The sequence below is a fragment of the Oncorhynchus nerka genome, linkage group LG9a, assembly GCF_034236695.1.
Source record: "Oncorhynchus nerka isolate Pitt River linkage group LG9a, Oner_Uvic_2.0, whole genome shotgun sequence".
Taxonomy (NCBI): domain Eukaryota; kingdom Metazoa; phylum Chordata; class Actinopteri; order Salmoniformes; family Salmonidae; genus Oncorhynchus; species Oncorhynchus nerka.
In genome coordinates this window covers 59014382-59028720 of record NC_088404.1, presented here as the reverse complement: position 1 = coordinate 59028720, position 14339 = coordinate 59014382, and the positions used below count along the sequence as shown (strand labels likewise).

General features: G+C 41.7%; 1 protein-coding gene across 1 annotated transcript in view; it reads right to left on the bottom strand.

The window, feature by feature from the left end:
- The window catches only part of LOC115134664 (la-related protein 1-like), a 124773-nt gene extending 111480 nt beyond the window's left edge, over positions 1-13293 (bottom strand). The window contains 1 exon segment of the mRNA XM_065022734.1: positions 12645-13293. Within this exon segment, the coding sequence (XP_064878806.1) occupies positions 12645-13041 (397 nt within the window). The 5' untranslated portion in view covers positions 13042-13293.
- Positions 13294-14339: the final 1046 nt, after the last annotated feature.

Below are 14339 nucleotides of genomic sequence, written 5' to 3'. Positions count from 1 at the left end.
GTTAGCTTGCACAATTCTTGCCATTCTACTTTAAAACTCTCATCGAGCCGTTTTCACCCACTAGACTGCTAGACTGGATGTTTTGTTTGTCGCACTATTCTCAGTTAACCCTAGACACTGTCGTGCGTGAAAAGCCCAGGAGGCTGGCCGTTTGAGAGATTAGAACAAAGTCACTTAGAATGGGCAAAAAGAGTGACCTAATGTTCAAACGAAACTAACTGAATGCCTCAATGCCGGTCTGCCTGCTTTATATAGCAAGCCACAGCCACGTGACTCACTGTCTGTAGGAGCGAACCCATTTTCATGAACTGGCTCAATATACTGGCCACAGAGTGTATTCTTAAATAAGATCTTTGAGAACTAACAATCACCTAAATAAAGGCTAGACAGTCAGGGAGAATCTGACGTTCAAAATATTATAGATTGAGGTATTTTGTCATTGCACCGATTGTTATGTTTGAGTCACTCATAGCATAAGCCATGGCAAAATGTGTAGAATTTCAGGAAATTAGCTTAAACTGCCACACCAACCATCAGACATGAAAGACACCAAAGAAATGTTGTTTAGTCGATCAGCACTTATTCTGACAGAAGCTGCACAAGAACTGGGCTCAGGGGAAGATAATGAATCAACTGAAATAGAAAGCAGTCTGTAGCGGTCTGCATCTAAGGCACTTCAACACACAGTAGTGTCCTAGATTAGATCTAAGGAGAAGAGCTGCTGCAACACCATGACGACAGAGGTCAGTGAGAACCAAACATTGAGGAAAAGACACCCGCAGCCATACACACTCCCTCCCTCCCTCTCGCGCACACATCTCGAAGACACTCACTAGCGTCACATGATCAGTAGGGTGACATCACCACCAGCTGAGTAACAGGCTCAAACACTGGAGTGCTGGCTGAGCAGGAAAAAGGCCACTGTGCCTCTGCCTGAGGCGACAGCAACACACCCTAGGCATAGGCCAGCACTCCCATCTGAAGCACAGTGTGCTTTCACTGGGATGTGTCCGTGTCGATGAGCCAAAAACAGATGCAACTCTTTAAAGGGATATTGCAAGATTCTGGAACTTGTGGATACCATGTTTATATCTCTGTGTGCAGTACGAAGGAAGTTAGGTAGTTTCACGAGCCAATGCTAACTAGCATTAGCGCAATGGCTGGAAGTCTACAGGTACACTAGTGCAGGGTTCTCCCAAAATAATGTAATAGAGGCACTGCGTGACCATGTGGACTGGCTGCAACTCTATGGAAAAGCATCCCTTTAAAGATCAAAAGTCTAGAGCTGAGAGACCTGGGTAGACAGGCTGACATAAACAGCTGAGAGAGAGGAAGGGAGGACTTCACTACCCAGAGTTTCGCTTTTTGCTATAGTAAGCAAGTACCTCAGTGAACCAAAAGGTAGCTTTTTAAACTAATGATTAGAGCTGCATAGTGCATACCACCGTCTGGTCAAGCGGACCAGACCATTATGCTTTGGGAGAAAAATTTAAATTGATGTGAAAGAATAGCCTATTCCACCACAAACCTAGACTCAGCTAATTTTTTCCCCATCATTGAGAAGAACCCCTTCAAAGCTGTGCTGCTGGTTTAAAAAAACAGCTGTTACAGCATATTGCAAACACTTCATGGCAAAAATAAAAAGTCAAAAGAAGAGGATCACAGTTGTAACTTTATTGCAGCCTACAGGGATGGGCATGACATTTTGTTAGTGTTCGAGGCCTCGCCTGATTGTTTTTCAGTACTCTAATAAAAACAGGCACACTGGAAAAATAAGTGCACGTTTATATGCCAACAGTGCGCAACAATGCCTAATTTATCATAACTATTACAGATAACAAATCCTAATTGCCTCACACTATATAGAAAAGTGGACACCCCTTCAAATTAGTGGATTGGTTGTCAAGGGCAATTAGTGAATCGAGCACACCGCCATGCAATCTCCATAGACAAACGTTGGCAGTAGACTGACCTTACTGAAGAGCTCAGTGACTTTCAACATGCCACCGTCATAGGATGCCACCTCTCCAAGAAGTCAGTTGGTAAAATTTCTGCCCTGCTAGAGGTTCCCCGGTCAACTGTAAGCCCTGTTATTGTGAAGTGGAAATGTCTAGGAGCAACAACAGCTCAGCAGTGAAGTGGTAGGCCACAAAAGCTCACAGAACGGGACTGCCAAGTGCTGAAGTGCGTAAAAATGTTGCTACAGTTACAAACTGCCTCTGCAAGCAATGTCCGCACAAGAACTGTTCATCAGGAGCTTCATTAAATCGGTTTCCATGGTCGAGCAGCAGCACACAAGCCTAAGATCACCATGAGCAATGCCAAGCGTCGGCTGGAGTGGTGTAAAGCTTGCCTCCATTGGACTCTGGAGCAGTGGAAATTCGTTCTCCGGAGTGATGAATCACCCTTCACCATGTGACAATCCGACAGACGGATCTGGGTTTGGCGGATGTCAGTAGAATGCTTCCTGCCCAAATGCATAGTGCAAAATAACATTTGGTGGTGGAGAAAGAATGGTCTGGGGCTGTTTTTCATGGTTCGGGCTAGGCCCCTTAGTTCCTGTGAAGGGAAATCTTAATGCTACAGCATACAATGACATCCGAGACGATTCTGTGCTTGCAACTTAGTGGCAACAGTTTGAGGAAGGCCCTTTCCTGTTTCAGTATGACAACACCACTGAGTGAGGCCCCTACAGAAATGGTTTGTCAAGATCGGTGTGGAAGAACTTGACTGGCCTGCACAGAGCCCTGACCTCAACCCCATTAAACACCGTTAGGATGAATTCCAACACCAACTGCAAGCAAGTCCCATCAGCAATGTTCCAACATCTAGTGGAAAGCCTTCACAGAAGAGTGGAGGCTGTTATAGCAGCAAAGGGGGGGACCAACTCCATATTAAGACCCATGATCTTGGAATGCAATGTTCGACGAGCAGGCGTCCACATACTTTTGGCAGGTATATATTTAGTTCATTTTAAAAAATCAAGCGCCATTTAATATGAATGTATTGAAATCGTAATATTAACTGGTTATATAGTGGAACACAATATTCAAAAAGGTAGTGAGATCAGCAGTGGCGCTTGCTTGTAGAAGCCTGTGCAACAGCATAGCCTTGTTTTGTTCATTCTTAAGTCTAAGCTGACATTTGGAATTGTTTTAAGATGGTCTACTATGGTTCAAAAAATAATAAAAATAATAAAATGTGATTTACATGTTTATTTTTTAAGAAAAATTCAAACAGTACATTTATATTTTCCAACGAGGCTATGCATTTGGGTAAGGTTTGTTTTCCTTGCCTGAGTAGCCTCGTTTCACTGCCCAAAATAAAATTAAACCATCTACAGGTAGCCTAGTCAAATAGTTAACATCCAATCACATTAACCGTTACAATGTGAAAAATAAGCCACTCGACTTTCAAGTAGGGAGACATGTATAAACGCAACAGATACCATTAATAAGGAGAGGCTAGAAGCATCTGGTGAGCTACCGAGTGGCTAGGACAGGCAAGCCCCATACTATTGTCAAAGACTTAATTCTTCCTTCTGACACAGCTATGGCTGGGACAACGCTGTGGGAAAAGGCCAAAAAAGCTATACAGACAATGTCTTCATCAAACAACACTTTCACGACGCATCAGTGACACGGCAGGAGATGTTTTGAAACAATTACTGCTTGGCATACAAGCCAGTGAATTCTGTGTGTTACAGCTGGATGGGTCAACAGATGTGGCGGGCCTGGCACAGTTCCTGGTATATGTCTGTTACATTTATGGGGGGTCAATTAAGGAAAACATCCTCTTCCGCAAACCAGGACAACATGAGGATATTTTTTAAGTACTGGACAGATTTGTGACATCCAATGGACTTTGGTGGTCAAGATGTGTTGGTATCTGTTCTGATGGCGCAAAAGCCATGACTGGGAGACATAGTGGAGTGGTAACGCACGTGCAAGCTGTTGCTCCCGACGCCACTTGGGTACACTGCAGTATCCACCGAGAGGCTCTTGCTACCAAGGGAATGCCTGACAGCTTGAAAGACGTTTTGTGTAAGAGGGGCCTTGCTTTATGTTAAAGCAAGTCCCCTGAACTCTTGTTTATTTTCTGCACTATGCAATGATTTGGGCAACAACCATGTAACGCTTTTACAACATACAGAAGTGTGCTGGTTATCAAGGGGCAAAGTATTGAAATGTTTTTTTGAATTGAGAAACAAGCTTCTCACATGACTGGCCTATCTGGGTGATGTTTTTTCTCGCCTGAATGATCTGAATCTAGGATTACAGGGACTCTCCACAACTATATTCAATGTGCTGGACAACATTGAGGCTGTGATTAAGAAGTTGGAGCTCTTTTCTGTCTGCATTAACAAGGACAACACACAGGTCTTTCCATATTGTCAGATTTTTTTGTGTGCAAATGAACTCAAGCTTACGGACAATGTCAAATGTGATATAGCGAAGCACGTGAGCGAGCTAGGTGCGCAATTATGCAGGTATTTTCCCCGAAACTGACAAACAACTGGATTCGTTATCCCTTCATACCCTGCCTCCTATCCACTTACCGATAACTGAACATGACAGAAATTGCAACAAGCGGTTCTGTGAAAATGTTATTTAATCAGAAGCCACTGCCAGATTTCTGGATTGGGCTGCCCTTAGTTTCTTGCCCTGGCAAATCGCGCTGTCAAGACACTGATGCCCTTTGCAACCACATACCTATGTGAGAGTGGATTCTTGGTCCTCACTAACATGAAAACTAAATACAGGCACAGACTGTGTGTGGAAAATGATTTAAGACAGGCTCTCTCCAATACAACCAAACATTGCAGAGTTATGCGCATCCTTTCAAGCACACCCTTTTCATTAACCTGTGGTGAGTTATTCACAATTTTTGATGAACAAATAAGGTTTTATATGTAAGATTGCTAAATAAAGGGCAAAAGTATTTATTATTATTTGTACCCTGGTCCTATAAGAGCTCTTTGTCACTTCCCACAAAGTGATGGCAAAAAACAACATTTGAGAGTGCGCTGACCCTGGTACGCAGCTGGAGGTTGAATGTTTGAAGGGGTACGGACTATAAAAAGTTTGGAAACCACTGGCCTAGGCTAGGCTAACCAATTGCACTAGCAGTTCGTAAAGTTGGGGGTCTTCACTAGTTACCACAGCCACAAAGTTATAAACCCTGCTTATTACTAACATTTATCTTACTAACATGTATCTTGTTCAAATCAGATTTTAAACCTAACCGTTACCCCTAACCATACTGCTAACCTTATGTCTAATCCCAAATTAACCCAAAAGCACATTTGTTGTTTATCATTTTGACATTGTGGCTGTAGTAACTAGTGACACCTGCAAAAGTAGCCTAAACTGAAAATAGACGGGACGCAATTATTCCAAATCAACAGGTCGTGGTAACACATATTTCCCTACTTCAGTCTATTTTGAATTTGTAATAAAACTGGAGCGCTCTTTTCCCAACATTAGCACAAATTGCATCAACAAGGGGTACAACATTATAAATCTTTTCTGGGATAATGAATTTGCTATCTAGTATCATATAGCTTTGGAATCGTGACGAGATATAAAATAATCTTCCTATTAACTTCCAGTGTAGTGACAGCGACTATCACATTGCTACATCATACTGGCCTGAGCTGTCATATGTGACAGACTTGTAAAAGGCTGCTTCAAACAATGGACATTTGTTGTTTGCTCGGCATACAAATCAGATCATTTCTTGATACATTTGAGACAAGGTCTAGTTATGGCCGCAACCAGACTAGATTGTAAACAACTCCTGGCGGAAGGCCTTGTTTGACTGCTGTGAGGGTGATAAGTACAATGTTGTGCACCATGCTATCAATTATCAGTTCTAAAACAGGTATTTGTTTTCTTCTCTCTTTTCATGATGTTCCTGCGTGGATACAGAAAGTTGGTCAGAGGACGTTTCTGGAGCAGCTGAGTGTGAGGAGCATGTATTAAATCCTGCTGTAGGACTCATTGAGGTCAGCATTAGCAGATCAAATGACCGGCTTAAATGAACGAGTCACGTAGAAAAACTGACTGGAGACCGTACCAAAAAATAAAAATAATTAAAAGACTTGTTCAAAAAGAATGAATAGTTTGCGAACTGCAGATTCAGATTTTACACTGGTCTCCTCACAATCTGTGTCAAACACATAGTGACACAGATAACACTAAACTTGCTAGCAAGGTAACCAACTACACTGAACAAAAATAAACACAACATGCAACAATTTCAAAGATTTTACTGTGTTACAGTTCATATAATTTTTTTTTTTTAAAAGAGTCAAAGACTCCAGGTCACCCCAGTCATAGACTGTTCTCTCTGCTACCGCACGACAAGCGGTACCGAAAAGCCAAGTCTAGAACCAAAGGGATCCTTAACAGCTTCTACCCCTAAGCCAGAAGACTGCTGAACAATTCATCAAACACTGCTGCTACTCGCTGTTTTTTATCCATGCAGTCACTTTACCCCTACCTACAGTTGAAGTCGGAAGTTTACATACACCTTAGCCAACTACATTTAAACTCAGTTTCACAATTCCTGACATTCAATCCTAGTAAAAATTCAGTTTTAGGTCAGTTAGGATCACCACTTTATTTTAAGAATGTAAAATGTCCGAATTTTACATTCTAATAATAGAGAATGTAGAGTAGAGAGAATGAGTAGAGAATGATTTATTTCAGCTTTCATTTCTTCATCACATTCCCAGTGGGTCAGAAGTTTACATACAAAATACTAATTGAGTGTAGCATTGCCTTTAAACTGTTTAACTTGGGTCAAACGTTTTGGGTAGCCTTCCACAAGCTTCCCACAATAAGTTTGGTGAATTTCGGCCCATTGCTCCTGACAGAGCTGGTGTAACTGAGTCTGGATGGTAGGCCTCCTTGCTCGGACAGGCATGTTGAGTTCTGCCCACACATTTTTCTATAGGATTGAGGTCAGGGCTTTGTGATGGCCACTCCATTACCTTGACTTTGTTGTCCTTAATCCATTTTTGACACAACTTTGAAAGTATGCTTGGTCATTGTCCATTTGGAAGACGCATTTGCGACCAAGCTTTAAATTCCTGACTGATGTCTTGATGTTGCTTCAATATATCCACGTAATTTTTGCCCTCCCCATGAGGCCATCTATTTTGTGAAGTGCACCAGTCCCTCCTGCAGAAAAGCACCCCACAACATGCTGCCACCCCCTGCTTGACAGTTGGGATGGTTTTCTTTGGCTTGCAAGCCTCCCCCTTTTTCCTCCCAACATAACGATGGTCATTATGGCCAAACAGTTCTATTTTTGTTTCATCAAACCAGAGGACTTTTCTCCAAAAAGTACGATCTTTGTCCCTGATTTCCCCATGATGTCAAGCAAAGAGGCACTGAGTTTGAAGGTAGGCCTTGAAATACATCCACAGGTACACCTCCAATTGACTCAAATTACGTAAATTAGCCTATCATTTTCTGGAATCTTCCAAACTTTTTAAAAGGCACAGTCGACTTAGTGTATGTTAACTTCTGACCCACTGGAATTGTGATACAGTGAATTATAAGTTAAATAATCTGTCTGTAAACAATTGTTGGAAAAATGACTTGTGTCATGCACAAAGTAGATGTCCTAACCGACTTGCCAAAACTATAGTTTGTTAACAAGAAATGTGTGGAGTAGTTGAAAAATGAGCTTTAATGACTCCGATATAAGTGTATGTAAACTTAAACTGTACATGTACAAAATAACTTGACTAACCTGTACCGCAGCACATTGACTTGGTACCCCATGTATATAGCCTCGTCATTTTTATTGTGTTACTTTTTATTTGACTATTTTTACTTTAGTTTATTTAGTAAATATTCTCATAACCCTTTCTCTAACTGCATTGTTTAAGGGCTTGTCAGTAAGCATTTCACCTGTTGCATTCGATGCATGAGAAACCAAATTTGATGTGATATATACAGAAATCAGTCAATTTTAATTAATTAATTAGGCCCTAATCTATGGATTTCACATGACTGGGAACACAGATATGCATCTGTTGGTCAAATCTTTAAAAAATAAAAAATAATAAAGATAGGGGCGTGGATCAGAAAACGGTATCTGGCATGACCACCATTTGTGCAGAAATTCTTTGGTTGTGCAAACCCAGTTTCATCAGCTGTCCGGGTGACTGGTATCAGACGATTCCGCAGGTGAAAAATCTGGATGTGGAGGTCCTGGGCTTACGTGGTTATACGTGGTCTGCGGTTGTGAGGCCGGTTGGACGTACTGCGAAATTCCATAAAATGAAGTTTGGAGGCGGCTTATGGCTAAATTAACATTAAATTCTCCGGCAACGGCTCTGGTGGATAATCCTGCAGTCAGCATGCCAATTGCACGCTCCCTGAAATCAAGACATCTGTGGCATAGTGTTGTGTGACAAAACGGAACATTTTAGAGTGGCATTTTATTGTCCCCAGCACAAAGTGCACCTGTGTAATGATCATGATGTTTACATTCTGTTAGTGAGTATTCCTCCTTTAAAGATAATCCATCCACCTGACTTGTGGCATATCAAGAAGCTGATTACATTTGTGCACAACATTTGAGAGAAATAATGTGTGTATGGAACATTTCTGGGATATTTTAATTCTGCTTATTAAATATGGGATCAACGCTTTACTTATGTTTATATTTTTGGTCAGTGTAATAAACTAGGGTCTCATTTATTCTATATCAGAAGGATATGATAGAACGTATTAGGCGCCAGGTACACAACAAACTAATTGGGTTGTCTACATCCAAGCTGATAGGTAGCTAGCATAGCAAATGAGCTAACTAACTTACTGGCTAACATCAAGCTGTCTTTTGATCATGTGGCAGCTGTAGATATGAGGAATCAATACTGGAGGTTGACCGATTAATTAGGGTCGATATCAAGTTTTCATAACAATCGGAAATGTGTATTTTTGGGCGCAGATTTCCGATTATTATTTTAATTTTATACCTTTTATTTAACTAGGCATGTCAGTTAAGAACACATTCTTATTTTCAATGACTGCTTAGGAACTGTGGGTTAACTTCCTTGTTCAGGGGCAGAACGACAGATTTTCACCTTGTCAGATCAGGGGTTCCAATCTTGCAACCGCACAGTTAACTGGTCCAATGCTCTAACCATTGCACTCCACAAGTAGCCTGCCTGTTACGCAAATGCAGTAGAAGCCAAGGTAAATTGCTAGCTAGCATTAAACTTATCTTATAAAAAACAATCATAATCACTAGTTATAACTACTAATCCAGTTTAGCAGGCAATATTAACCAGGTGAAATTGTGTAATTTCATTGCACGCAGTCAGGGTATATGCAACAGTTTGGGCTGCCTGGCTCATTGCGAACTAATTTGCCAGAATTTTACATAATTATGACATATATTGAAGGTTGTGCAATGTAACAAGAATATTTAGACTTAGGGATGCCACCCGTTAGATAAAATACCGAACGGTTCCGTATTTCACTGCAATAATAAACGTTTTGTTTTCGAAATGATAGTTTCCGGATTCGATCATATTAATGACCAAAGGCTTGTATTTCTGTGTGTTACTATGTTATAATTCAGTCTGATTTGATAGAGCAGTCTGACTGAGCAGCAGCAGGCCCATAATAATTTGTTCAAACAGCACTTTCGTGCATTTTGCCAGCAGCTCTTCGCAAGCACAGCGCTGTTTATGACTTCAAGCCTATCAGCCTAATGGCTGGTGTAACCAATGTGAAATGGCTAGCTAGTTAGCTGGGTGTGCGCTAAAACTGTTTCAAACGTCACTCGCTTTTAGATTTGGAGTAGTTATTCCCCTTGCGCTGCAAGGGCTGCGGATTTTGTGGAGCGATGGGTAACAATGCTGCGAGGTAATTTTTTATTTTATTTATTTAACCAGGTAGGCTAGTTGAGAACAAGTTCTCATTTGCAACTGTGACCTGGCCAAGATAAAGCATAGCAGTGTGTATAGACAACAACAGAGTTACACATGGAGTAAACAATAAACAAGTCAACAACAGTAGACAAGTCAATGACACAGTAAAAATAAAAAAATCTATATACATTGTGTGCAAAAGGCATGAGGTAGGCATAAATAGGCCATAGGAGTGAATCATTACAATTTAGCAGATTAACACGAGTGATAAATGATCAGATGAACATGTGCAGGTAGAGATACTGGTGTGCAAAATAGCAGAAAAGTAAATAAATAAAAACAGTATGGGGATGAGATAGGTAAATTGGGTGGGCTACATACCGATGGACTATGTACAGCTGCAGCAATCGGTTAGCTGCTCAGATAGCAGATGTTTAAAGTTGGTGAGGGAGATAAAAGTCTCCAACTTCAGAGATTTTTGCAATTCGTTCCAGTCGCAGGCAGCAGAGAACTGGAAGGAAAGGCAGCCAAATGAGGTTTGGGCTTTAGGGATGATCAGTGAGATACACCTGCTGGAGCACGTGCTACGGGTGGGTGTTGCCATCGTGACCAGTGAGCTGAGATAAGGCGGAGCTTTACCTAGCATAAGTCGAGGATCGGTAGGATAGTCAGTTTTACTAGGGTAAGTTTGGCGGCGTGAGTGAAGGAGGCTTTGTTGCGAAATAGGAAGCCAATTCTAGATTTAACTTTGGATTGGAGATGATTGATATGAGTCTGGAAGGAGAGTTTGCAGTCTAGCCAGACACCTAGGTACTTATAGATGTCCACATATTCTAGGTTAGAACCATCCAGGGTGGTGATGCTAGTCGGGCGTGCGGGTGCAGGCAGCGAACGGTTGAAAAGCATGCATTTGGTTTTACTAGCGTTTAAGAGCAGTTGGAGGCCACGGAAGGAGTGTTGTAATGGCATTGAAGCTTGAGTGTGGCTGTTGTCTATGTGTTCCTGGTTCGAGCCCAGGTAGGGGCGAGGAGAGGGACGGAAGCTATACTGTTACACTGGCAATACTATAGTGCCTATAAGAACATCCAATAGTCAAAGGTATATGAAATACAAATGGTAGAGAGAGAAATAGTCTTATAAATACTATATTAACTACAACCTAAAACCTCTTACCTTGGAATATTGAAGTCTCATGTTAAAAGGAACCACCAACTTTCATATGTTCTCATGTTCTGAGCAAGGAACTTAAATGTTAGCTTTTTTCCCTGGCACACATTTCACATGTTACTTTCTTCTCCAACACTTTGTTTTTGCATTATTTAAACCAAATTGAACATGTTTCATTATTTATTTGAGGCTAAATAGATTTTATTGATGTTTTATATTAAGTTAAAATAAGTGTTAATTCAGTATTGTTGTAATTGTCATTGTCAGCTAGAGCCTGGAGATCAGCCAACTGGCGTTAGCTAGAGCCTGGAGATCAGCCAACTGGCGTTAGCTAGAGCCTGGAGATCAGCCAACTGGCGTTAGCTAGAGCCTGGAGATCAGCCAACTGGCGTTAGCTAGAGTCTGGAGATCAGCCAACTGGCGTTAGCTAGAGCCTGGAGATCAGCCAACTGGCGTTAGCTAGAGCCTGGAGATCAGCCAACTGGCGTTAGCTAGAGCCTGGAGATCAGCCAACTGGCGTTAGCTAGAGCCTGGAGATCAGCCAACTGGCGTTAGCTAGAGCCTGGAGATCAGCCAACTGGCGTTAGCTAGAGCCTGGAGATCAGCCAACTGGCGTTAGCTAGAGCCTGGAGATCAGCCAACTGGCGTTAGCTAGAGCCTGGAGATCAGCCAACTGGCGTTAGCTAGAGCCTGGAGATCAGCCAACTGGCGTTAGCTAGAGCCTGGAGATCAGCCAACTGGCGTTAGCTAGGCCCAGTTGCTAGCGTTATTAGTCATCAGCACTCACTTCCAGCGTGGTAGGCTAATCTTTCTCAAATTAAAACAGGAGCTTCAGACGTCCACTGGCAGCATGTCACTGCAAACAGCGCTTCACAATTATCGGCCAACAAAAAAGTAGTAGCTACCATAAATTACATAGCGTTGAATCGTGAAAGTTAAAGCGCAGTGCCACCTATGACAATGCTACGGTATTAATGTGCCTTGCCGATTCAGTTCAGACATCGTGTTGTTGCTAACATTGTCTACACAGCCATGCTAGCCAGCCACGCAACTAATGGGAAAGCGACGGTCAACCCAAATCACTTCATCCGCAGCTGGCACAAAAATAAAGACATGGGAAATGATCATTTGCACAGGCGATGTCAGTAGTGTAATGATAACGTTATGGTTTTTAAATATCACAACATGTGAAACCTCGCTGGGCTCAGCCTGTAACGTACCCTAGTGAGGCCTGACACTGTCAAACTATTCTAGCCATCTGCTTCATTTATCTGATTGCATTTGTAGAACAGGTGTCCTCAGTCAGACGACACAGTACGATGTTTTGAACGTTAACTCAAATGATATCGTGGAAGAAGCTTACAATCCACTCTATTACAGAACTAGTTTGAGGCCTTACTCTATATATAGTTAACTATCTAGAGATGTACACTAGATGGGAGCTTGCAATGCAGCATTATCCCGTGAGGAACAACCCTACTATTATAGATCTGACAGCAACAGATCATGCTTGGCCTTCAAGTGGTTCAGGTGAATGCACCCTAAACCCAGGCAGTACTAGTTTTGGAAGAATACAAACCATGATGTGATTGTCCATTCTGGCTGACCACGGTCACCGCATTCTTTTTCTTGGTCCATGGGTTCACCTTGGGCGGGGGTGCTTCAGCAAACTCATTTTTACTGCATTTCACACAGTCTTCCGTTTGATCAGTCGTGTGCATCTCTTGATCCAGGGTGTCTTTCTCTTGATTGTTACGCTTTTCTTTTGCCTGTTTAGAGCGTAGCTCCCTCGTTGCAATCCAACACTGTTCTGAGTTGTTTGTTTTCATATTGCTACCCTCGTCGGCAACACATGTCTGCTTCACCCCCTTTTCAGGACAGTCCTCTCTATGCTGTATCATCTTGCTCGCATGCCCATTCTCCTCTGGTTTAATACGAGGATTGTTGGGTAGGAGAGCCTCTACCTGAGTAGCCATTTCTCCTTTTCCTCACGATACCAACAAATTCGCCTACTACTCAACAAAGAAAATGTGAAGTATTCCTCGAATGAACTCGTTTCTCCACTCCACCCCTAGACTAAATAGCATTCAGTCTAAGACGCAGAGTGGTTTGTGTTGAATTAAAACATTTAAAAAGCGCCCGGGAGCCTCTTTTAAATTGCAAGCTAAACTTCACCACTAACAGCAATATGGATGATCAGCACCACGCGATAGAAGGATGCGCGCACATACGCTCGGGGGGCGTGATCACGCAAAGACGTGCGCGCAACAGGGTTCTTCTTCTTCTTTGGTATAATGGCCTTCTTTGGTACAATGGAAACAGGATGCACCTGAGCTCAATTTCGAGTCTCATAGCAAAGGGTCTGAATACTTATGTAAGTTAGTTATTTTTATTTGTAATTAATTCTCAACATTAAAAAAAAACTGTTTTTGTTTTGTCATTACAGGGTATTGTGTGTAGACTGCTGAGGAAATGTGTTTATTTAATCAATTTCAGAAGACTGTAATGTAACAAAATTTAGAGAAAGTCAAGGGGTTTGAATACTTTCCGAAGGCACTGTATCCCAACTTTACAAGTTGCAAATACTTATCAAACATCAATAGTACAGATCAACTTTGCTCCTTTTTCCAATTCTCCATATGGGTCAAGGGATGTGCACTACTCCTGGATTTTTTTTACTAAAATATTGATTATTTTTGGGGCGTCAGACTCCTGCTCTAATGCCGATTAAATTATGATGATATGTTTTGTTTGCCATACTAGTCATGGAAGTACAAACTTGCTTGTGAAGCATCTCAAGTTGAAGCATGGCATGTGCCCTGGTAGAACTCTTAGACTAAAATGTGGTCAAGCAGATGTGTATTTGGTACATTTTCAGGCTTTAGTAAGCATTTAAACTGGGCACATTCCGGAGACAGTCAAATTTTGTTAAACGCTAACTTGGATGCTAATAGAGCCGTTGATATCAGCCAATTAATGCTGATTATCCTTCAAATTCTAGTTGCAACCATGTTGTACCAATTTCTAACAAGAACACACTTGATATGTGTGAGTCTGCTATTGCACAACTGCAGGCTGCAGGTGTAGGTCAGACGACTGTAAATAGTTTTGTATATTCCATGGAAGAAGCGGTTCAAGAGATACAGGGTCAAGCTAAAACAACCACTCTTGCATGTATATCTTCAAAAGACACAAACTATCAGAAAAATTCAACATTCTTTTCAGAATATTGAAAATCCTTTCACATTGTTGAATTCGGTATCATAACAAAGTG